General features: G+C 40.5%; 3 protein-coding genes across 21 annotated transcripts in view; 2 read left to right on the top strand and 1 right to left on the bottom strand.

Moving 5' to 3' along the window:
- The first annotated feature begins 34 nt into the window (after nt 1-34).
- mbd3b (methyl-CpG binding domain protein 3b) lies at nt 35-7,547 on the top strand. Of its 8 annotated transcripts, none has more exons than XM_067514578.1 (8): nt 153-181; nt 2,792-2,857; nt 3,452-3,611; nt 4,223-4,360; nt 4,544-4,634; nt 5,298-5,475; nt 5,859-5,953; nt 6,207-7,547. In XM_067514578.1, exons 1-8 carry the CDS (start codon nt 168-170, stop codon nt 6,317-6,319), a joined length of 855 nt encoding a protein of 284 aa, XP_067370679.1. In that variant the 5' UTR covers nt 153-167; the 3' UTR covers nt 6,320-7,547. The 8 variants fall into 8 exon arrangements, with proteins under 8 accessions (XP_067370682.1, XP_067370683.1, XP_067370679.1 ...); XM_067514577.1 differs by having other exon boundaries at nt 2,789-2,857; XM_067514580.1 differs by having other exon boundaries at nt 2,789-2,857; nt 5,859-6,011.
- A 247-nt stretch (nt 7,548-7,794) lies between these two features.
- On the top strand, nt 7,795-20,985 carry si:dkey-110c1.10 (unconventional myosin-Va). 4 transcript variants are annotated; one of them, XM_067514568.1, is made up of 35 exons: nt 7,795-7,929; nt 8,539-8,649; nt 8,784-8,952; nt 9,525-9,669; nt 9,846-10,002; nt 10,149-10,292; nt 10,391-10,472; nt 10,608-10,715; nt 10,871-10,983; nt 11,096-11,364; nt 11,442-11,523; nt 11,893-12,033; nt 12,253-12,384; nt 12,581-12,664; nt 12,741-12,854; nt 12,954-13,051; nt 13,158-13,244; nt 13,561-13,881; nt 14,140-14,296; nt 14,442-14,681; nt 14,807-15,016; nt 15,156-15,249; nt 15,353-15,501; nt 15,632-15,841; nt 15,980-16,080; nt 16,210-16,324; nt 16,582-16,687; nt 16,918-17,028; nt 17,657-17,808; nt 18,058-18,147; nt 18,239-18,371; nt 18,461-18,758; nt 19,634-19,808; nt 20,401-20,481; nt 20,563-20,985. In XM_067514568.1, the coding sequence occupies exons 1-35, from the start codon at nt 7,861-7,863 to the stop codon at nt 20,722-20,724; spliced, it is 5,010 nt and encodes a 1,669-aa protein (XP_067370669.1). In that variant the 5' UTR covers nt 7,795-7,860; the 3' UTR covers nt 20,725-20,985. The 4 variants fall into 4 exon arrangements, with proteins under 4 accessions (XP_067370669.1, XP_067370668.1, XP_067370667.1 ...); XM_067514567.1 differs by having other exon boundaries at nt 16,915-17,028; XM_067514566.1 differs by having other exon boundaries at nt 15,332-15,501.
- Nucleotides 20,980-24,517, bottom strand: part of unc13a (unc-13 homolog A (C. elegans)) — a 43,272-nt gene continuing 39,734 nt past the window's right edge. For all 9 annotated transcript variants that reach the window (XM_067514554.1, XM_067514556.1, XM_067514555.1 and 6 more), the window contains one exon: nt 20,980-24,516. In XM_067514554.1, coding sequence (XP_067370655.1) covers nt 24,228-24,516 — 289 coding nt within the window. In that variant the 3' untranslated portion in view covers nt 20,980-24,227. The remainder of the gene's footprint in view (nt 24,517) is intronic.

The following is a 24,517-nucleotide window of genomic DNA, read 5'->3' as shown; positions in this document are numbered from 1 at the left end:
GACTACGCCAGTTGCGACCAGACATCATACTCATTTTATAAGGCAGACTGCGAAATTTGCGTGGATAATGTCTTATTTCTCCCATGGAAGGGGGAGGGGACTGAAAGAGGAGAGGGGAGAAGGGATTTAACATAGCGAGAGGGAGAAAACGAGATAGTGTCTTCAAGATGGATAAAAACGAGTAAGTACATCATCTGAAGGATAAAAAAACACCAGCTGGGGGATTTAATGCAACTAGCGTTTAAGGCGTGATATGTCGTATGGAGAATTTATTTGTAAAGTATGTTTATCATCGACTGGGTACTCGGTTGTCTCGCATTTGCAAATAGCAGTGCTGTTATCGGCTAGGATACAGGTATTTTCTTTAGCATTACTAAAATATGGATTAATATTCCTGATTTGTACGGCTAATACTCAATTAATAATGGAGTCGATATTTTGCGTCGACAATTTGCTGTTTCGATACAGATATTAGTCCTTTACAACGCACGGCATATTTTACGCATCGTTGCAGCAAACACAAAAACCTTAAAAATGCTTGATATGCGTTTAAATGATGGCGTTGTTGGATCGATGAGAAGTAGTTTGTTCAATCGTAAAAGCCGGTGTCACGCCGGCTCCAAGTCGGGATGACAACGGTTGGCATTGTGGGGAAACGGATCTCCAATTTCACGTCGCCTGCATGAAACTTTCACATTTCGGTTTACCGGCAAACTACAAAGTGCATGATGCTATCGGACCACATCTAACATTTTTAATGTCTCAGCAGTGTATATTCTTGTTGTCACTGCATCTGTGTGATAACTGTTGAGGATCTATTTATACGAACACACTAATACATGTTTCCCATAGGTTCACATCGCTGTGGAGCTAGCAGGATCAAGGAAGGCTAAACAGAAAACGACGCTTCCGCTTAAACCTTTCAAAATAAAATCGTTCGTTAAAGCAGAAACAAATATATATATATATATATATATATATATATATATATATATATATATAGTTTATACTTGTTTTCAACATAAATACTACATAAAGCAGTTGAAAACTCTTGAAAAAGATAATAAGTTAACATTTAGTTAAGATTATCTAGTTTAATATTTGTGTGCAAATGTTAACTTTTGATAAAGCTATAAGCCCAAAATAACCTCAATGCAAGTATCTATAGTTTTTTTGAACCCAAGTGCACGTATCTCTGATTTTGTTTCTTTTGGACAGATAAAGGGTAGCCTCATCAAATTGTCTTTTGAATGTAAACGAGTTGCAGTTGGAAATGTTTAAAAAAAAAAAATCAGAATCAAAAGTACTTAAATGTTTTAAAACTTCTGTACTTATACATGTGAGATAGTGTTTTGACCCATATTTGTTTTATTTAATGTGCTGTATATACTCACATTTCATTTGAGTTTTTAATTGAGCCATTTGTAGGTAAAAATGTGAAGACGTATTAAAAAACCCGTATTAAAAAAATATGTTATACATAATTATTGCAAAAAAGCTTCTAGCTTGAGTGTGATTGTTGAGTCCTGATTGTAATTACTATAGAGGTACACTAATTTGTTTTTAGAGAAGAAGTGGACACATTAACCAAACTATGTATACGACCAAACAGTTTTAAAGAATTTATATAACCTGTAAATGTAATTTTCTTTATTATTGTATTGTATTATCATTTGCCCTCTTTTTCCCCCTTTGGGCTGTTCTCTATTATTATCTGCCTCCTTAATCTTTTTATTGGATCAGTGTACTGTAAAACTTGGGGGATAGCTTTGTCTTGTCATGTTTTTTATCTTAATAAAAAATAGACCATGAACCAGAATAGTTATCATTCAAACATGAGTTGCCTTTGTTTATTCAATTTTGAAAGAAATTGTATAATACACGAGTTTTGGAGCTAAACAGGAGTCTTGATTTTGCCATCAGACCTGAAACTAAATTGGATAAGTTAAACTTTGGTCCTCTGTCACATTCGACGTTATATTTAAAGAATTTAGGCTGAAAATGTGCCTGTATTTTGGAGTTATAATTCCCAAACTTCCTGCTTTGCACCAGCTTCCTCGGCGTGTCTTGACATAACCGCTCTGCCCTATGTTTTCCTTGCGGATGTAGACCCATCGACTCCGGCGAGACGGGCAGGTAGTGATGGGGCTGACGTCCGTGGCGGAGCGATATGCGCGACGACAAAGAGAGGAGATGTTAGCAGCAGGGAGATCCCATTACAGAGGACGCATGTTGTGATATGATAGAAACTTAGAAGCGGTAGGCCTGCCGTCCAAAATAATCGAGACATTCTCCAAACGTAGTTTGGGTATCCGCAAACTTTTTGTGGATTTATAGGCTACTCGCGAGGGAAATGGAGAAGAAAAGGTGGGATTGCACTGCTCTCCCCAAGGGCTGGAAAATGGAAGAAGTGACCAGAAAGTCGGGTTTGTCCGCTGGAAAAAGCGATGTCTATTATTTTAGGTACTACACAAACAAGGGCTTGCGAAACTTGTAGGTGCAGGAGACACCGCGATTGCGGACGAAAACATAGAGGAGTTGGGGGGCCACGGCGGTCGGTGTAAAGTTTAGGATAGGGAGGGGAGGGGGTTTGTTTGCAGCAGGGCAACAAGGCCAGCCACGCCAGATCCACTCACAATTGTTGGGAGAAGAAAGAGTCTGTCCAACCGCACAGGCTAGTGGTAGCAGCTCCCGCCTGGCGAGGCATTTGTAAATATAACTCAGTGTGATCTTAAGTTGATATTTCCCAATGAAGTGAATCAACAACGCCAGATTTGTTTTCATTTAGCAGAGGAGAAGAGCAAGATGAGGAACAGAGGCAAGAGAGGGGGGAGGCGGGTCGGTTGTATAGTTTGTGGTAGGCTAACTGTACAATCCTACTGGTGTTAACCGTGGTGTGTGATGTAAGATACATTTGCATGAGTTACTAGCACGTATCCACCCACAGTTGTGCCTTTGTTGGTCATTGCTCAAGCTAAATATATTGTTGCTCCCACACGTGGAGCTACAATGTTTCCATTCAGAAACACTTGGACAAGTGTTACTATTGCCATGTTTACATCGTGCTCACTGATTCTTGGAGGCTCTTTGAAAACAGTTTAATGTTATTCTATACAGTAACATCCTCATTTTACTAAACATTTGTGCAGCTTATTAGGTAACAGGGCTTAACCAGCATATTCATCAAATAATGCATCCGTATCACAAAGTACTGTGACTTCAGTGTCGTTGCTCATTTGACTGTGCTTTGCTTCTCTCTTCAATTTTAAATTGTTGCATGTTGTGGTCTGGTTTGTCGGCTGTGTACGTGGTTGAAGCGTGACCTGTCAGTTTTGTTTTTCTGCCTTCATCTCTGTTCAGTTTTCAGTGTTTGTTCTGACCTGTTTGTTTGTGTAAGAGACCATATTTAGTGTAGTGGTTTCTCACATATTTTCATTGCCTCCCCTGCCAGTCCATCTGGGAAGAAGTTTCGGAGCAAGCCTCAGCTGGCCCGTTACCTCGGTAACCAGATGGACCTCAGTTCCTTTGATTTCCGCACAGGGAAGATGCTGATGAGCAAACTGAACAAGAACCGCCAGAGACTGCGATATGACAACAATAATCAGAACAAGGTGAGATGAGACCGACTCATCATGACCCGATGCTCTCTGTGAGACGCCTCTGATGGTGGATTAAACATTAAGTGTGCCAAATGATACTGTTTTACTATGCAGTGCATTATAGTTCCTTGTGAGCCAGTGAAAGCATTTTCGATCACTCTTAGGAATTCCCACAACAAGAAGGGTAGTACAGATGGCATGTATTTTCTTGGCAGTGTTCATTTAATAGATGCAAAAAGCAAATTCGTGACAGAAAATGATGCTGGTTTACAAAATGATATTCAAAATCACAATTTACTGCCCTAAAACTAAGTAAGTAATTAATAAATAAGAGACTTCTCTGATGAAGCCTATGTTTTGTTGATGAACAATGCAGGTGGAGCAGTCAAACTACAGCACTGCATAAAATGAGTGTCTCTAAAAGCTCAGTGCCTTAGTGCCTTATTCTTTTTGTCTTTGTTTTGTTTTTAAGATCTGCTGTTTAATAAATAACTGAATACAATATAATATTAAAAAATCTTTGGCCCAGCACCAAAAGTTGGTAAAAGTCAGCAGCATTAAGCTCTTTTATTTTTCCCTTTAAACTTGATTTTCTGGCTGATCTGTGTCTTCTGCTTTTTAAGGGCAAACCTGACTTGAACACATCGCTTCCAGTCAGACAGACGGCCTCCATATTTAAACAGCCCGTTACTAAGGTTACCAACCATCCTAACAACAAAGTAAAGACGGATCCTCAGAAAGCCGTTGACCAGCCCAGACAGGTGAACATTGTCTGCTTTCTACCGTTCAGATCACTGATACGGTAACTTGTAATTCTGCACAAGTAAATGTGCAACTCAAACTGGACAAACCAGATCTGAGTTTGTGTTTTGCAGGAGTGGTAGCAGCAATGTTTTTCTATGAAATCTGCCTGCAGCTAAAATAGTTGTTTTTGTGTTTCCCAGCTCTTCTGGGAAAAGAAACTCAGTGGCCTGAATGCTTACGACATTGCAGAAGAGCTGGTGAAAACAATGGAACTGCCCAAAGGCCTGCAAGGTAAAACACACAAGTTAAATATAGTAGGATGCAAGCTCTAAAGAACAATATTAAAGTCATCATCCCTTACTCTAAAATATCTCCAAACTGCTGAAATTTCTCCTTGTGTTCGCCCCAGGTTGGTAGTTAATATAATGTTGCTGTAAAGTGCTGCATTGTACTTGAACTTTTTATGGTTAGAAGTGTACATAAGGGCAGTAGTGGACCTGATCCTGTATTTGGGCTCTTTAATGAACTAAGGGCAGTTACTATTTTGATCTTTCTTACAAGAGCCGCTGTTTGTAAAACCCGATCCAATTTCAACATTCTCCAACATCCTTATCTTGGATCGTCTTTGGTTCTCAAATGACCAGTTTGAACTTGTTAGACCCCTTCTAGACAGTTCTCTGAGTTGGTGCATTGTTACCATAATGACCTTCTGGCTTCTTGAAGATTTACTCTGCTCGATAAACTAGCACTGATGAAAATTGTGGAGCAAGAGCACTTGTTTTTTATTAAGAGACTGTCACTCACAGGCACACACCACATTCCCTTCTATCTTCAGTTTTGTCTATGATGGCTGCAATTCCAAAACTTTTTTTAAATAAAACTAGAGAATGAAGCTATTAAATCAAATAGGTTTTTGTGACTGCTAACAAACTAACAAACCTATTGTGCCTGCAGGTGTTGGTCCAGGCTGCACAGACAAGACTCTTCTGTCGGCTATTGCGAGCGCACTTCACACCAGCGCTGCTCCTATTACAGGCCAGCTGTCGGCAGCTGTGGAGAAAAACCCCGGTGTCTGGCTCAACACGACACAACCACTGTGCAAGGCCTTCATAGTCACTGATGAGGACATTAGGTGGGTGATCCCCGAACTTTGCCTTTTTTTCACACCATCAGGTTCTGTCTGTCTAAAAACAGTGACGACTGCACAGGCAGTTTGAATATCGTCATATCTGTTGTACCTGCACCATTGCATAATGAAGAGCAGAATAACAACCACAAAGGGGCTCATATAACGGGGAAAACTGCCAGATCTGAAATGACCTTGATAAGATCTCGTCAAATTTTCTCTCCTTTGATCTGGGCAAAGATACCACTTGAGTCAGTTCAGAATTTCCAATCCACAAGTGACCCTGCTCTTTGTAAAAGAAAATACCATCTGTTGTGTGCTGAATCAGTGGCTGTTACAGGCAGCTGTAACTGCCAACTGTAACTGCTTCCTGTTGTGTTTATGCGTAGAAAACAGGAGGAGCTGGTGTACAGCGTGAGAAAAAGGCTGGAGGAGGCACTGATGGCTGATATGCTGGCCCATGTTGAGGAGGCTGCCAATGAAGGTGAGGCTCTGAAGGAGGAGGGCAACGGCAGTGAAGACATGGAGAGTGTATAGCACAGGTTAGTTATGTACAAAATAATTTTTTTCTTTGACCTGTGGCTCACAGAGAAAACTTAACCTGATATTTTTGCATAAAAATATAGTAAAGGCCTCTTTTTTTATTTTTTTAAATTTTTTATTTATTTCCCAAGTTTTGCACCTAGTAATAAATGATCTAATCAAAAAGAACTAATTGTTGATGTCGTCTTATGTAGGTTTTCGTCTGGATGGGTTTGTTCAACACCTGTGCACATACACAATCGTGTCCAGTAGGAGCCTACGGCACTCCAGCCCTGAAGAACTGTCCCCCGTATCTGCGTCCAACTGAAACCTAAAGTGCTGTCTTCCCCACTTTTTATCCTAAACTCTTTCAAATGTTTCTATTTATTAGTGACTCCAATGAGGGCCCTCCTTGACTTCGCCAATTAAATAACCTATTTGTAAGCCCAGGCGATTTCTGACTAGAATATTTTAAACCATTCTAAACATAAAATTATGTCAAATTACCTTTATAATATTGCAAAATAACATAACTACAGTGTGTAAAATTCATTGTTTAGTGATAAATGCATTTTTTTACTAAAAAGCTTTGAATGGTTTGTATTTTTTGTGACAATCAGGTCAAATCGAGAACATTTTATGTCAGTAAGTAGGCGATCTACTTTTTTCTTTGGGCAGATTAGAAATTAATATTTTATATTATGGGTGTTTTGTCTCTTGAATGTTTTGATCCACTCCACCGGTAGTTGGTACAAAACAAGTAACGGACTAATCTTTTGTAATGGCACCAATTGAGGTTTAACTAGTGTACACTGAGTTGTGCTAATTTAAATGGGCCTCAGGGTCAGCCTGCTGGCTGTACGTTACTACTGCAGATGGAGGAGTTTGATGTACATCTGTTGGAGGGGACTGACCCAAATTTTTTTTTTTTTTTTTTTTTTTAATTGTAATTTCAAGGAAATATTGTCTTGTCAGCTGTGGTATACTGTGAGTCATGTCCAGTATTGATCAAAGAGGAATTGAAGAAGGTATTGAAGAGGGTGCTGCTTTGTATTTTACCATAAGTGATTATAATTGCCCTGCTGTTGTCTAACTCCAAAAATGGAAAGTAAAAAAAGATGATAGGGCAGAGATCAATGGGCAGAGAAATGACTTGAATCGTCTTTCAATTGTACAATAATCACATTTTTTTTTTTTTTTTTTTTTTTTACTCATCATTTTATTGTAGGTGCTTACTGATGTTGCGAAACATTACTGTTTAGTGCCAATGCTTTGCTTCATGTCACATCCTCAATTTTTTTTCTTCTGTGTTGATGTTACCACACACACGCTGCCTCCTCATCAACCCACGCACAAAATTGGTGACACAGCAAACTAAAGTTAAGATTTAATTTTTTTTATCCATGGACAGGTTTTTTGTATTTTTTTATCATAGTTTGCCAAGGTGTATTGATAAATAATGTATCTGGTGAAATTATGAACTTCCCTGCTCAATATCAGCAGGCTTGCTGAAATAAATTTGTTTGTATGACCTATTAAAATGAACCAGAATGTCACTACGTCTACTGCCATACTGTCTTTTTTTTCTCTATTTAAAAGCACTGAAAATACCTTTGGCATTTATACATGTGGTTAAAGATGCATCCTAATTGCCATATGACCCAGGCTGAAAGTAGCAATTTAAACTCCCCTCCATCCAATCAGGACATCCTCTTGCAGATTAACAGTTAACTTGACAGTCCTCCTGCCTGGGCTCATGTGTGCCTGGCCAAAGTGCAAAATACTATCACCTGGAGAGAAAGCAGTGCTGTTGATGAGCACAAGTTACCGGCTGTGCCCTTACAGGGATGTGTTGATGTTGCCCTTCTGATGTTTGAATGGTGTCTCCCCATTTGCTCTGAAGTAATTAAAATGGCCACGCTGGAGTTATATACCAAGGTAAGACTGAATTAGGATTATATAATGTTTAAAATTATGCACTTTTTCATGTCTGTCTTATGATGGGCCTGGTTTTGTTAGCTTTTCTAAATATTAAGGCAAAATTAAACAATACTGATGTGTAAGCACTAGTTGGTGCACTGTGGGACCTGGTATCAAATTTTCCTAATGTGTGTTTTTGAGCCAGTTGGTTACAAATGATAACAGATGACTTTGTGTACTCTAACCTGCAAAAGCTCTGGAATTTTTATATTTATTTCTTCAAACCCGGTGGTCGAAGTTGCCTAAGGTTGTAGTGATCATGGTATGAATTTAAACTAAATTCCTAAAATGCACATATTAATAACCAAATTAGACTAAATAATAGTTAATCCATGTAGGTCATTTAGAGTAGAATGACCAGAGTTAATTTTTAACTGTGTTTAGGAGACTTTTATGCTGATGGGTGACAAATCTGATGTCTGGGTGGGACCAGGAAGTGTGACATATATCTGAAAATAAAATAAAAAATTATGTAATAATTGTTCTTTCTCCTGGACCTCAAATAGCATGGTAATTACCTTTACCTCTTTGTCATTCACTGAAACTAAAACAGTCTATTATTTCTAGGATGCAAGTGTGTGGATTCCTGACCCAGATTCTGTCTGGGTTTCGGCCCAGATTCTTCAGGACTACACCCCAGGAGAGAAACATCTACTTCTACAGCTCTCCAATGGAAAGGTTAGACATTACTCTGTACCATTACACTTTCCAGGAATCAGTGCAAATGATTATTTTCACAAGGAACTTAAATGCTAAGCCTAAACCCTTACAGACATCTGTAAAGTTACAGCTTGTAACATTTCCAATGATAGGAAGTTCACTACCCAGTGGGCTCTTCCTCTGACCTCCCACCTTTGGGCAACCCCGACATCCTGGAGGGTGAAAACGATCTAACGGCTCTCAGCTTCCTCCATGAGCCTGCTGTTCTGCACAACCTCCGGGTTCGGTTCCTGGACTACAGCAGCATCTATACATACTGTGGTGAGCACTAAAATTGTGAATAAGAGACCACATGGATAGTTAAGTAATGAGACAGAGATGGTTGTCACATGTAAAGGGGGAGAGATGCAAAGACACATGCAAGTGAAAGAGAATCCTTCAGATATACGCTGGCAATATGCCCGCAACAAGAAGCTCCTGTGTGCTTCTGTCTGCATGATTGTAGCTCGTTATGTCAACTATATTACAGTAGGTCAAAGGTTGAGACAGGAAGGCAACTCCCTCATTGCCACTGGTTTAAGATGTTACATATTTCTGTAATGCACTGTGTTCATACTGTCATATTAAGTGTAATTTAAATTCAGAATATGCTGACGTGCAGTGATTGAATCTCTCACCTTGTTCCAGTGACGAAATCTTAAATGATAAATTTCTTTCTTGTGTAGATACCTTTTTAATGAAGTGTGTGTGTGTAATTGTGTTCTGTATTGTTTTGTAACTTTGGAAACTAACCAAAGTATTGTTTAAGTTAGTCTGTTCAAATTGAAAAAAAACTGTGTTGAAGATGTCTTTTTAAAATCTGCTATGCTGAGGTCAGTTTTCTGTCCCTGCAGGTATTGTGTTAGTGGCCATCAATCCCTATGAACAGCTCCCCATATATGGAGAGGAGGTCATAGACGCTTACAGCGGCCAGGACATGGCCGACATGGAACCTCACATCTTTTCTGTGGCTGAAGATGCGTACCGCACTATGACCAGGTCAGAGGTCAATGAGTAATGGTCATGTTATTTTAAATGGAAATGAGGGATGCAAAGTCGACATTTGCGATGCTGCAGTCTGCTTGCATAAATGGCCTTAAATTATGCAACAGCGCTGGCTGGTGTCAGTAACCTCATCATATGGTATTGATAGCCTTTCCTCATTGCATTAACAGAGAGCAGAAAAACCAGTCTATCATCATTAGTGGAGAGTCTGGGTCAGGGAAAACTGTCTCAGCCAAATTCACCATGCGATACTTTGCTGTTGTTGGAGGAGCAGCACAGCAGACCAGTGTGGAGGAGAGGGTTCTGGCTACTAACCCTATCATGGAGGTTATGGATTTGCTACTTTGAAATAAGGATGTTTCTCTTAGTTAATAGATTTGTTTATTTTTTTTTTAACTCTATGTCTTAGTTAATAGATTTTTAAATTTTTTTTAAATCTATAAACCAAAATAATTCTGTGCTCTCCTCCTCAGTCTATTGGTAATGCTAAAACCACTCGAAATGACAACAGCAGTCGTTTTGGGAAGTACATCGAGATTGGCTTTGGTAGAAAGGGGGACATTATTGGGGCAAACATGAAGACATATCTCCTTGAGAAGTCAAGGGTTGTCTTCCAGGTAAAGTTTCACCATTCTCTCACTCTCTCGGTCTGAGTGTAATATGTTTCCAGTGCACCTGTCTATAAACAATAGGTATATTTTAATGTGTACGTTAGGCATCAGCAGAGAGAAACTACCATATCTTCTACCAGCTGTGTGCCTCCAGAGAGCTGCCAGAAATGAGATGCCTCAAACTAGGTAAGTATAACTAAGGGATGCAGGCCTTCCTTAAGTTGCTCTGGGACGCGTGCACTCACCATGCCGGATCCATAATGTATTGTGTATTATAATATCCACTTTGCATGAAGCCTGATTTCTTTTTGTTGTCTCCAGACGTACCAGAAGCTTTTCGTTACACCAGACAGGGAGGAGAAATGCTGATTCCTGGTACTGACGATCTGTCAGACCTGGAGCGCACTCGCAATGCTTTCACCATTTTGGGTATTTGAATTCGCACTCACAATGTAAATAAATAATAAAAAAAAAAAAACAGATTGATATAGGGTTTAGAAATGATTTAATTTCACTGATGTGTCATTTCAATTTGGCCAGAGATAAATAGTTTATTCTTTTTGCTTTGTTTGCTGAAATTGCAGGTGTGCAGCCTGAGCAACAGATGGAGCTCTTCAGAATCCTTTCAGCTATTCTGCACCTGGGTAATGTCAACATCCAAACCAGTGGGAGAAACTCTGAAGGGAGTTACATTGATGTAAGATATTAATTTCTAGTACACTTCATCTCTTTTCATCCTGGGGGCTTTTTTTCTGTGTTGCCCTGTTGTCTCCATCAGAATGTGCACGGAGTACTTTGTGTTTTCTTAGGCAGACGATCACTCTCTGGCCACCTTCTCCAAGATCCTGGGAGTAGAGGGACCTCAGATGGCTCACTGGCTGTGCCATCGCAGACTGGCAGTAGGCGGAGAGATGCTGGTCAAACTTTTGCCTGGTCAGCAGGCTATAGAAGCCAGAGATGCACTGGCCAAACACATATATGGTCAGCTGTTCACATGGACTGTTCAGAGACTCAATTCTGCCCTGCACGCACAGAGGGCACAAACCAATTCCTTTATAGGAGTGCTGGATATATATGGGTGAGTGATTGACCTTTGGTTTTTAGCTAGTGGATAAAGACAGGCTCATAACACTCAAGTTTCTTTCTTTCGGGCAGCTTTGAGACCTTTGATCGCAACAGTTTTGAGCAGTTCTGTATCAATTATGCAAATGAAAAACTACAACAACAATTCAACAGGGTAAGTAGTGTGATGCTTTTCAGTCCCTCTTTTCTGCGCCATCTATCTCTCCTGCAATGTGTTTACAGAAGTACATCTTTCTGATTTAATAAAACATAGATTTATCATCTTTATAGCAGCAATTGCAGAGGGAAGTGCTGCTCTGTCTTTGGCTTTCTGTTGTGAGGGGAAACAAGCACAGAGTGTCCTCACTGCGTTGGTCTGTTTCATGGCCAAGCTGTCCTCACTGGTTGATCTTTTCAGTTTGCTCTCAGGCCATCTGCCCCCTTGAACTGCCTAATTTAGAATTATGGAAATGGTTTCCATTATCTTTAAATCTTAATGTTTAATATAATACTTCGCTGAATTATTGTTTTGTTTGTTTTGCAGCATGTGTTTCACTTGGAGCAGGAGGAGTATGTCCGGGAAGAGCTGGCCTGGAGCAGGATTGAGTTTAGTGACAATCAGCAGTGCATCAATCTCATCGAGGGACAACTTGGCCTGTTTGATCTGTTGGATGAGGAGTGCAGGGTCAGTCATGCTTTCTAGTGTTTGTTTGTTTTTTTTCTCTTTCACTACAAACCTTTTGCCATCTCTCTGTCTCCCAGACAGTGTGTTTGCCTGCATGCAGAACAGTGTGACTGCTTGAAACTTCAAAGAATGCAACAGTGTACTGCTGCTGTGTTTGACAAAATGTTCAATTCAAAGTTTTAATTACATTTAATATCACTTATTGTGTGTCTTTATCAGATGCCTAAAGGTTCAGATGAAAGCTGGGTGCAGAAACTCTACCACCAGCACCTGACCAGCAGGCCTCATCCTCACTTCCAGAAAACCCGCATGTCAAACAGCGCCTTCATCATTCTGCACTTTGCTGACATGGTGAGTGATGAAGGTCATCGCCCTTCACTCGTTTCAATTCAGGGAAAACTGTATGAGAACTGTAGTGAGGTCTGGACTTGCCGTCATTCATCACCATCAGTTATTGACCAGAAGTTGATTTTGGGTTTATATCTGTGGACAACATGAACCAATTCTCCAGCGACTTCCAATTAAAAGTTTTTTGTTTGTTCAACAGGTGCAATATGAATGCGACGGCTTTTTAGACAAAAATCGAGATACGGTCTTTGAGGAGCTCATAAACATCCTAAAAGCAAGTCAGGTAGAAACACGTTACAAAAGTTTATTTCATTTCTGATGAGGGAGTCACTAAAGTCCATGTTGTCTGTGTGTGTCAGTCTGAGCTGGTGGCTGAGCTGTTCCAGGAGCAGGGAAATGTGCCGTCTGTGGCCAATGGAAGCATTCGCTCAGGGAAAAGAGCCAGAGAACATAAACTGACTGTGGGCTTCCAGGTGATCTGTTACTACCTGCTTTTTCCTTTTGGCTAACGGTCCATCATATCTTGATAGGGCAAACTTTTAGTATTAATTATTACTGTTTGCATCTGTCAGTTCCGTCAGTCTTTACAGATGCTAATGGACACGCTCAACAGCACCACCCCTCACTACATCCGCTGTATTAAACCCAACGACCTCAAAGAGCCTCTTACGTATGTCACAGACTTTGACAGTGAAGCGTGTGTCTGTTTTTAAATAAGTGTTTTGCTTGATACTGGTGTGCACACTAAAAAATCTGTAACATATTTCCCATGTTAGCTTTGACCCCAAAAGGACAGTACAGCAGCTGAGAGCTTGTGGGGTGCTGGAGACTATTCGCATCAGTGCTGCAGGTTATCCATCCAGGTACTGAGCCTTTGAATTCCGGCAGAGACAGTCACATAAAGTAGACACTTATTCCTTACTTTCAAGTAACAGGTAAAACACATGGATGAGAGCACCTTCATTTCAAAAGACAATGAGGAAGGGTCTTACATTTACACCATTTATTTCATCCATCCATGAATTATCTAAATGACCTATATTGTTAAGGGTTGGGAAAATTGGTTGTTGAGGAAGGAGTTATCAAATTTGATGTTGAATATGAAAAGGTACTAATTTACATCATAGTGTGAAGATCCATACTGATCTAACTTCTAATCAGTCTACTCTTTATTTTCAGATGGACATACGAGGAGTTCTTCAGCAGGTACCGGGTTCTTCTTCGAGGGCCTCAGACTCAGGAACAGGCCCAGACCTTGTGCAGACAGACAATACCTCCGCTCATTCCAGACCCAGACCAGTACTGCTTTGGAAAAACCAAAGTTTTCTTCCGGGCCGGTCAGGTGGCTCTTCTGGAGAGGTTAAGAGCAGAGAGGCTCCGTGTGGCTGCTGTGATCATCCAGAGCCACGTCAGAGGATGGCTGGGAAGGATCCGATACACCAGGATGCTCCAGGCAACTCTGACTATACAGAGATACTGCAGAGGAGCACTGGCCAGACGGTGAGGAAAGATTTGTCTCTCAGAGAGCAGGTGACTGAGAGAGAAAAATACCACTTTGGGTGACAAATCTGTTGCTGTGTCCTCTCCCAGGTTCATGCTGATGTTTGTTGATAGCAAAAGAATGACTATTTTCCAATTATCTACAGAAAATGTATTTTTTCAAATATAAATTCTAAAGCTATTAAGGAAAGCTACAATTTATTTTGACAAATATGTGGAAATATTCTGCAGTTAAACTTCTTTTTTTTTTTTCTGTAGACTGGCCTTGACTCTGCGCTACACCAAGGCTGCCTTAATTATCCAAAAGACCTACCGCATGGTGGTGGTCAGACAGTTGTTCCTCATGATTCGCCAGGCCACCATCATCATCCAGGCCTTTGCCAGGGGCAGACTGGCACGCCGTAAATACAGACAGGTTAGTTTAATGTGCCATATTGATCAAATCAGATCAAAAACAAAAAACACACCTCAGTCTGCCCATTTTGTGTTAGTCACTTTTCCTAGAAATTGCAGTTCTGATTTCCTCAGATAACAATATAAACACTATTCTCTCTCCTCAGCTGGTGGCTGAGCGTGCTGCTGTGCTGCTTCAGGCAAGAGTGCGTGGGTGGTTGGCGAGGGAGGCGTACAGGCGAGTATGTGCAGCGGTGGTGTTCCTGCAGTGCTGTGTGCGCCGCAGGGCTGCCAGGAGAGAGCTGCTGAAACTAAAAATGGAGGCCCGCTCGGTGGAGAGGTACAGAGAGCTCAACAAGGGCATGGAAGTCAAACTGATGCAGCTGCAGTTAAGAGCCGACCAGCAGGTGGGTGAAGAGTTTCAAAGAAGTTTGATCCAGTGATGTGATGCTTTTAAGCTCTAAAATGTCTGTGTCAAGAAGTCATTTCATTTCTTAGTCACATAATGACTAACTTGTTCACATGTGTTTAGGCCAGAGAGAGCGCTGCTTTAAGAGAGACCCTGCATGCAGAACGGGAGGCCGCCAGTGCCGAGTTGGAAGCCCTGAGAGCAACAATACAGAAACTAGAAGGTCAGAAACATGAAAAACCTCTGCACAGGCCAGTCATCAGCGAGAAGGAGGTGGAGGAGAGGAGGAAAGCTGAGGAGAAGGCTTCTCAAAAGATCATTCAACTCACTCAGGTGCCAAAGGCCTCAAGAATGACTTGATACATTTTAAACAGTTTTTTTTTCTTTGCCTTGCAATTAACTTTTTTCTTTTTTTCAGCTTAATAATTCAGACTTTCATTAGTTTTTTTATTCCTTTCATTATTTTTTTAAGGAGTTGCAAGCCCAGCAGAGGGAAAAAGACAGTTTTTACAAAGAGAGAGAGGCTCTCTCTGCTCGCTTGTTCCAACAAGAAACACAACAACAAAGTAGGTTTTGCCACCATTGAACAGTTTGCATTATCCTGTCTCTTTGCTCTGTATTTATCCCCGGTGTATTTCTCTTCTTCAGTATGTATTTATGTGTGTGCAGAGTGTTTGCAGGAGGCTGTGTCTCAGGCGAGTGCAACCCTGAGGGCGGAACTGGATGAAGAAAAGAGGAAGTATCAGGGTCTCCTAAGAGAGTTCACCCGATTGGAGCAGAGATACGACAACCTCAGAGGGATGAGTCTGCTCACTGAGGTCTATAACTACACCTAGTCATGATACAAACACACTTGCATACTTTACTAGAGATGCAGCTTTGGTATTACAATCAATTTCGTATCCTGATTGGATTTATATATATTGATTTCATTTCTCCTCCTGGCAGCAAACCAAAAGCCACAGAAGGACAGATTCCACCCAAAGTCTGAGCTTGGAGCCCCCTTCCCCTACCCTGCTGTCACCCACGAGTCTCGGCCCGTTCTCCACATCACCCTTCTCACCTGCCTTACTTTCACCAGATGAAGTCCGCAGGGTCAGCGTGACATCTTTCTCCTCAGAGAGGAGACTTTCAGTGTGGAGCCCAGAAAATACAATGGTGAGAGCAGTGCCACGGAACATGTCTCAAGTTTCTCAGATCATTAGAAAATGATATTTTTGTTCTGATTGCACGTGCCCAACTTGCAATATGATCTCATTAGTAAATACAACTTAATGTCACAATGTTTACTGACAGGACCAGATGATGGAGAAGATGGATGTAGCCAAAGACCCAGCAGTAAAGATGACAGGAGAGGACCTGACACATGCTTACGACGCTGTACGAGTGGCCAACAAGTCAGTCTGTCACTGCTCATTCATTCCTATCAGTGTAGTGACCTGTTTTGATGTCATTTTAAATTCGCGTTTTATGTTCTGGGGATTTAACCGGTCATTTTGTTTTATCGCTTCCTGTGTCTGTGTCAGGTTTCTGGAGAGTCAGCTGTGTGACCAGCGCAGTCAGTGGGAGCAGGAGCTGGAGTCTTTGAGGTGCCAGATCACTTTAGCGATCTCTGGTTTTTCCTCTGGTGCACAGCGACAGGTAGAGACTTACTTATGCCTGAAAGAGAAAAATGCTATACTAGTGTTTTATGTTGCACTTCTTCCTTTCCTGGTACTATTAAGCTCCCATCTTTGCTTCCTACCTTACCCTCATCTGTCAGTGGTTCTTCCTTTATAGAGGCACTGCATCTCTCAAAGTGGGACCCATTGCACTCAGTAGTGTAGTTACTGTAATTAGTATCATTAAAAGCCTTTCTTCTGTTGCTGTAAAAAATAAAAAATGTTTTGTCTACAAAGGAGCTGCAGGAACTACTGGAGGCCAGAGAGCAAGAATGTGTGAAGCTGAGGAGGGAGGTAAAGGAGCTTAGAAACACATTTTCACTCAAACGACTCCTGACTCAAGGTGAGACTCTGATCAGACTAAATATGTTACAATATCACTGAGAACACAAAACACTAATGTTTAGAGAAATGTCTTCATTAAACATGATTAAATGGAAAATGGACTTTCAATCTACTTGTTTCAGTCCGCAATTTTTATGAGTTTACAAAAGTGAATACATCTTACATCTATTTCATCATTGCTTCTTATGTCACTTGTGTTTCTTCCCTTTTCTGTTCTCCCATCAGAAGTTACCCCAGTGATGTCTCCCTGCCCATCCCGACCAAAGCCTGCCACATTCACTGGTTTGCTTGAATGCAGGAAAAGAGATGAAACCAAACTCATCAAAAACCTCATCACAGGTGAGTGTGATACCTGTTTGCCAGGATGTTCAAGTCTTTTAAAAATTAGGAAAATAAACTTTGTGTAGTTATTGTATTGTGTGAAGGTTTTTCAAATGAGTTACTCAACAGGTTCAAGTGACAGGGGCAGATAAAACGCAAACTGTTTGTAGCTCTATATCAATAGATTTCAAACGAAACCCATCATCAGCCAGGTGGACCATTAATGTAGAGGCAGCTCTTTCAGACAAGCTATAAGAAGAAAGAGTTAAGGATAATGACATATTTCAGCACTGCTGCTAAACCTACATAAACACTTGCAATTGTTGAGTCGTACTTTGTGTTACTGCCAGTTTCATTGTGGTTAAATCTAAACAAAAATGACTGAATGAATGAATAATTTTGATTCAAAAATTAAAACTGTAGGTTGACAGTAGTTGTGTGCCATTTGTGATTCAATGCATTGCAGTGTCACTGCATACGGGGATTCTCAGAATGTCCTTTAGTGCACGTGAAGATGAGGGCACGGATTTGAAGCATCTGAATGCGTTGTGACTCACAATAAACATTAACTGTGCTTTATATAGCTGACGAATGTGACCTGACTGCGTTCAGCCTGCTATAACGACGCTCTCTGTCTGTGCTTTAGACATCCGTGTTGACAGCGCCCTGTCTCTGCCTCCTGGCCTGCCTGCCAGCGTACTCTTTCTGTGTGTGCGCCAGGCCGACTGCTGCGGGGACCAAACTCGCACTCGCTCACTGTGCAGTGCTGCTGTCACTGCTATGAAGGCAGCTTTGAAGGTAACCTGAGGCTCTGAACTTGCTTGGTGCACCATATGGTTGACGTTTAACGTAAAAGAGCAGTTCATGTCACGTCAGGTGGATTGTCACTTACAGTACAGAGAGGCATTGACAACTAACTTCGAAAGACCTTTTTGCAATTGCTTTGTCCTGTGTGTAAAGTAAACCACAACAAGGCCCTGTACATATATGTACACACAGTATTTATCTCCAAATGTCAGAATCATCTCATTTCATGTTCTCCTGCAGAAGTATAATAATGATATTGGAATGACAGCACTGTGGCTAAATAATGCCTGGCTTTTGCACGACCGGCTGACCCAGCACTCCTCCAAAGTGGTAGGAGGAACATTTAAATATTTACAATTTAACGAGAGAATCTTATTATGCTGTCATATTAATTGACATTATATATTATGATTGGATTGAGACCTCTGAATCAGATGAGCTGGTTCCACTGACTACTGACCTGAGTGATTTGATCCGTGTCTTGAGCGACCTATGTATCCAGGCCTATCAACAGCTCCTCTCCATCACAGAGACACGCCTGCAAAGCATCATAGGTAGCACTTCACTCATAAGAATACTGATACTTTAACTATGTCCCTTCACTTGCTCCAGGATTCTCACATCCCATTACATTTTTTCTCAGTCCCTGCCCTACTGGAGTCTGAGACCATCACCGGTCTGTCGGGCTCTGCAGTGAAACTGGGACCATCCAGAAAGCGAGCGGGCTCAGACCCCAGGACAGTAGGAGGTGATGCTCCCACTATGACATCAGTGCTGAGGGAGCTTGGAGCCCTTCATACCGCCATGTCCCATCAAGCTCTGCCCCCGATACTGATGGAGCAGGCCTTGCGCCAGCTCACTTACGTCATCTCTGCTTCTGCTCTGAACAGCCTGCTGCTGAGGAAAGACATGTGCAGCTGGAGTCGTGGAATGCAGATACGGTAAAATCAATAAATATAATTTGTCTGTGAAGTCTTCTGAAAGATTATATTGATTATTGAGTAAAAACAAATGTGTATCTATAGGTACAGTGGAGGTACACCATTGTTACTAATAAGTACACAGTAAGTTCACTGTACTTACCCTGCAAGTCACCGACTTTAATCTAAAGCATTACCAAAGATTTCTTTTCTTTAAATTATTTTGAACTATTAAATGCTGATGTAATATTGTGTGCTGACATCTGGTTAATACATAAGATGGTTAAAATCAGCTTAACTTTTACAGTTAGAGTATTTTTACTTTTGTACTTTAAGTAATATATGGACAATCTGCTTAGTACTTTTTACTTTAGTAAAATATTTGCATGTGCAACATTTTGTATGTTATGAAAACATATGCAATCTTTGTGGCATTGTATAGACAAACTGCTATTATTTTAACTAGTTTTGGTGGAGTGTGAGGTCAGAGTTTTTGTTTTTGTTTTAAACTTCTGTTAAACTGTCTTGTATTGAATATTTTCACAGAATTGGCCAAAAAATCAAGGCAATGCCAAGACATCTTACTCTTTACATTGTTTTGCCTCTTCCAGAGAATTTGTGTCATTTTAATTTGAAATTAGATCGAAATGTGCTTTTAATTTATATTTTTATTAACCGCCAAAATCTTTGATTAGTTCATTGTTGGCTTACTTTAAATTTATAACACCTGTTGTCTTGAGAGGTTATTTGTCTGTTTTACCTACATGTTTTTAAATTAGCCGATCTACTTGTTGTAATTATTACCTTCCGAATATCACCATAGCTCGGAAGAACACCTAACATATAAAATACCACAATGCTGAGAAAGTCTACCTATCCATTCTGTGTTCATACAGGTACAATGTGAGTCTGTTGGAAGAGTGGCTGCGGAGTCAAAGTCTGCAGGCAGGGGGTGCAGTGGCAACACTCGAGCCCCTCATTCAGGCAGTACAGCTGCTACAGGCAGGAAAGAAGACAGAGGCTGATGCACAGGCCCTTGTTCAGACCTGCACTGCCCTGTCCAGCCAGCAGGTGGGTCCCTCTGTCATCTGTCTTGATAAAACGTGCTGACCACAACATTAAAAACCCTGACAGGTGAAGTAAATAACATTATCTTGTTGTAACATGGCACCTGTCGAGGGGTGGGTTTTAGGCAGCAATGCTGACTATTGTCAGTGTCAAAATACAGTTTATTGTGCAGAGGGCTGCGTAGCTACAAGCTGGTCATGAGTGCCCATGCTGACCCCTGCCCACCACTGAACGTGTACAATGAGCATATGAGCATCAGAACTGAACCATCGAGCAATGAAAGAAAATGACCAGGTGTGACTAATCACAATTTTATTTATATCGAGTGTGTATGTCGTTTACCTGAAGAAGAAATGGCACCAGGATGCACTATAAGGGGAAGGCCATTTAGTGGAGGTAGTGCTCTGAGCAAAGTTCTGATAGGAAACCTTCCTGCTCCAAATGCTAGCGGACACCTAGCAGTCTCAGGGAGTCCAGACTTATTTTGGTGCAAGAGGGCAGACCTACACATTTGGAATGGTGGTTTTAATGTTGTGGCTTTGTATTTGCCACATAAAACTGTAACTGTATGCTGGTCTCTTATTTCTCTCAACAGATTGTAAAGATTCTGAGCCTCTACACTCCCCACAGCGACACTGATGAAAGAGTCACGCTGAAATTCATCCGAATTGTACAGGTACTGTCTACAACTGTAGAATTTGTTTGTTTCAAGGTGTGTATATCATGCAAGCAGTCTATGATTTTGCTTTTTTCCTAGGGGCTTCTCAAGAGCCGCTCTGATGGTGGTCCTCCTCAGATCTTAATGGATGTGAGGAAAGTGTTTCCAGTCACTTTCCCCTATTTGCCTCCCACTGTCCTCCATGCTGAGCAGTTAGTCGTCCCAGACTCCCTCAAGATTTCCTTTCTTCGTAAAGTCTAAAATGAGAAGCCTGCCCTCTCCAGTTGGCCTCTTTAGAGCAAATGTACTAATGTTTTTGAAATCCAACTCCCAAACTTCTGGTGTTTGTCCTTTTTTTGAAATTTAAAAAAACAGGTGAACTTAATTCCTATTATCAATGCATTGTCAATCATTTACATCTCAGCTAATTAAGTTTGAATGCTCACAAGCAACAGAAATATAAAGTATGTCCTCTAGCTTTGTCTTTGTCATTGGAGAGACAATGAATGAAATGGATCTCTTTTAAAATATTTTATTGGAAGCAGAAACACAATGAGACTGCAGTCCCAGTAACCTCAACCCCCAATAAGAACAACCAGAATAAAAAACAAAAAAACAAATTAGAAACATTGTGTATAAAAAAATTCTCATGCGAGTACTTTGTACCACTACACATCATAAGTAATATTTATATATTCACAGCCATTTGAAAAATAGAAAACTTAAATTAAATATCAAAATCAAATAGACAACAACTGGCAAGTAACATCAAATAATTGTGTGTGCTGGCACAATACATGTTTTCTTTTTGTTTTATTGTTCCTATCATGCACCATTTCTGGGAGTACAGGGCCAACATTACTGTGCAGCTGTCTGTCTGTGTGGTCAGCTGGACCGAACAGGATGGATCATGCATGTCTGTCCACTGTGCTTTTCATTGTGCTTCTACATTGTTCCTTAACTTCTATGTGCATTCCTGTTTTACGTGCCAACCCAATATCCCTACACGCAAAATGAGGGTGGAGGATTCTCCTCGACTGAAGTATCATTGTCAACAGCACTGAAAGAATTATTTCGTGGCATTTCCAGCTATGTGACAGTTGTGTACCTGTTATTAAAATACTCTGCAGATTTCCTCTTTAATGGAAGACCTTGTACACACCAGAGAGAGATGCAACATATTTAAATTGATTTTGTAAGTGGTTTCCTTTTGTAGGGAGTTTGATGGTATATGATGTCAGAGACTGGCAGTTAATTTATCTGGCACTAAATCAAGTCCATTAAACCATCAGCTATTGTATTAACAGTTTGTTATTCTTCTCCAGTGTGTACAAAGCTTTCCTATATATTCCTTTATCAATAATCGCTACATTTCCACTTTGGGCACCCACACGTACACATTTCCTGCCTGTCACCCACAGCAAAATTCTACAAAAGAGCAGCAAACTTCACTTCACAGGATCCGACATGTTTGTTTCATCTTGGCTATTTACAATGCCCAACGACATCAATCCATCTCTGCTGTACAAACACATTTGATTCTCTAATCAGCTTTACTACAGCTGTGATATTTGGCCCATTACAATAGAGACAGCGTTTACAACATATCAGACAAACACTTGTGCTGATATAATTAGAATAATAATCCACAATGTAAACATAAGACTGCTTCAAAATGACTCGACGACTTAGATTTTTATAGATTAGATGCATAGAGTTCAGTTTTTACACCTTGTTCAAAAGAGGGGCCTTAAGTTAAGATCAAGTGCTTTGGGGTGAGAAGCCCACATGAATGGCGATGTAAAGAAAGGGGAAAAAAGCAAACAAAACAGCCTATCATTTTTAAACTTTTTAAATTTTAAATACTTTTTAAATACTAAATCATCCATATTTGAATATTCACAATAAGCATAGAAACTACTTATTGATAAACATTTTGTTGAAAATGGCATTCAGTAAAAATAAATGTGGCATTAAGAGACATGCTGGACAGTCAACAGTCAATTGATAACTTTTAATTTCACTTGGACTTGACTAGTTTAACTGCAGGATGATTTGAAACAATCTAAGTTTTTAAACAATTATTGAATCACAAACTAAACCAGATCTATAAATGTGAAGTATAAATGTGTTATTATGGGTGCTGAAGAGACCCTGTGCTTCTTCTACACCACATCTTCATACTTTACACTGATTAGAGCTAAAGACTAAACTAGAGGCCCTCTTTTAAATGTCAGCGCCAGACCTGGTGCAGGTCTGGATCTGCAGCCCTTTAGCAGATGTCTGACTTCTGTATTAGGGATCCGGATAGGTGGATTATTAGTGGTTTGTGCTCTCCCCGGGTTTAAAGGTGTGTGGGTTTTGTAACCCACGTAAACATTTTAACTTGGATGATTTTTTTTATCCTCTTACATGCAGGGTTTAATTTTTAAAAGCATTTGTTTAAGAAAACACCTGGCAATTAAGTATTCCGCTATCATGCACCCAATTTCGAGCTGTTTAGTTGTGGAATGTCTATAGTAACAAAGAATATGGAAAGATCCATCAGAAGATATATGATAAATCCTCCCACATAATAAAAGACAGCTCCTCCAAAATCTAATCTAAACATTAAAGCCTCCCATTGTGAGATGCTCTTTGTTTTTTGATGGCTTTCTGTGATTACATTTGCAGGTAACAGGCAACACAGGTGGCTACAAGAGGTCAACAATAGAACATATTACAAACACATGCACACTTAAGCTCCACGCATCTGCTCAAATGCAGATTATACATTCACACTTGGGCACGCTCAGTCTCACACATATAAACTGATGAATCAGTGCTTAAAGGCACATTTTCATCAGATTAATCTCACCATACAGTCACTATATAGGAGACAGACATGGTGTAAGAGGGTCACTGAGACAGAAGGCATTACGGGTGTCAGGCAGTGTGCTCTGTTACTGGGTAGACAGACAAAGACAGACAAGGACAATCTTTCAAGTACCACACAACTGTTGAATAATCCATTGTAGCTTTACATATGTCCTTCATTTGTTATTCTATATACCTACCTAGATAGATAGATATAATGACAGGATATAATATTTTTTCAAATATAAATACGATTTGAATGAAATCAGTAAATAAATATTAAAATACATTACTAAATAGTACTTTGTTCCCAATATGTGTTCCCCACCCCATATTTGAATTGGTCGTGGCAGCCATTGATTTTGTAAATGGGTCAGGGGTACGGTTGGTCCTGTTGTGCTTAGGCCTGGTCTTCGCATATTTTAATGATTATCTGTTGGCACTTGCGGTTGCTTTTCTGAGCGGATGCAGGCCAGGAAAAGAACGTGAGCATCTGGAAATTAGGGGATGGGTTGGTAAAAAAGTAAGACAAAAATGGGAAAGAAAGCCAAAATATTAAAGGCTACAAGATATTTCTCACTTAAAAAAGACGTGTTTATGGAATAGCATGACTCACTGCTATCTAGAGAAAAAAGTAGATATTAGCTCTATGATTAAACTCTATACTATATTTAACAACAAAGACACTAGTGCTTTGTTGCAAAATATAAAAATTTAAATGAGCACTGTGTCTTCCATGAAAATAAATGTATGTAACACTAGATGTGTGGTGATTGTTGTCTTATCTGTGCTTTTACGACACTGGATCATCAGGGCAGTGGTTAGCAGTGGCCAGCAGTGGCCCAGGAGAGCTCCAGAACAATAAGTGGGAATGCGTGACTGAGCTTTAGACGGTTCAGTTTTGCCTTCTAGCTGCGGCCCTCTTCTGCAGAGCGCTGGTCAGATTTCAGCTTCACAAATTCCTTGGCGACGTCGTCATTGTTGCGCTGGGAGAGGATGCGCAGAACGGTGAGGCCTGTCTCATCCATGTGTATGCGTTTACCCAGGGGCAGCCAACAGGCAACACTGCCCTTAGACGCCATATCCTTCAGCTGCAGGACAGCCATGCCCACAGTGCGGTCTTCTCGGGCGAAACAGTAGTCTTTCACACACACCTGCAGTTCATAGCACTCAGGACCCACCTCATTGCTCAGTGTGC

The sequence above is a fragment of the Channa argus genome, chromosome 8, assembly GCF_033026475.1.
Source record: "Channa argus isolate prfri chromosome 8, Channa argus male v1.0, whole genome shotgun sequence".
Taxonomy (NCBI): domain Eukaryota; kingdom Metazoa; phylum Chordata; class Actinopteri; order Anabantiformes; family Channidae; genus Channa; species Channa argus.
Note: the sequence above shows the minus strand (reverse complement) of the source record. Positions and strands in the feature narration are given on the sequence as shown.

Coding starts and splice junctions, on each gene's coding strand:
- mbd3b (XM_067514576.1), top strand. CDS start 2,354: ATGGAGAAGAAAAGGTGGGATTGCACTGCTCTCCCCAAGGGCTGGAAA. Junction 4,635..5,297: donor ACTGCCCAAAGGCCTGCAAG/GTAAAACACACA, acceptor TTGTGCCTGCAG/GTGTTGGTCCAGGCTGCACA. Junction 5,954..6,206: donor TGAGGAGGCTGCCAATGAAG/GTGAGGCTCTGA, acceptor CGTCTTATGTAG/GTTTTCGTCTGGATGGGTTT.
- si:dkey-110c1.10 (XM_067514565.1), top strand. CDS start 7,861: ATGTTTGAATGGTGTCTCCCCATTTGCTCTGAAGTAATTAAAATGGCC. Junction 16,081..16,209: donor GCTGTACGAGTGGCCAACAA/GTCAGTCTGTCA, acceptor TGTCTGTGTCAG/GTTTCTGGAGAGTCAGCTGT. Junction 16,688..16,914: donor CAAACGACTCCTGACTCAAG/GTGAGACTCTGA, acceptor TTCTCCCATCAG/AAGTTACCCCAGTGATGTCT.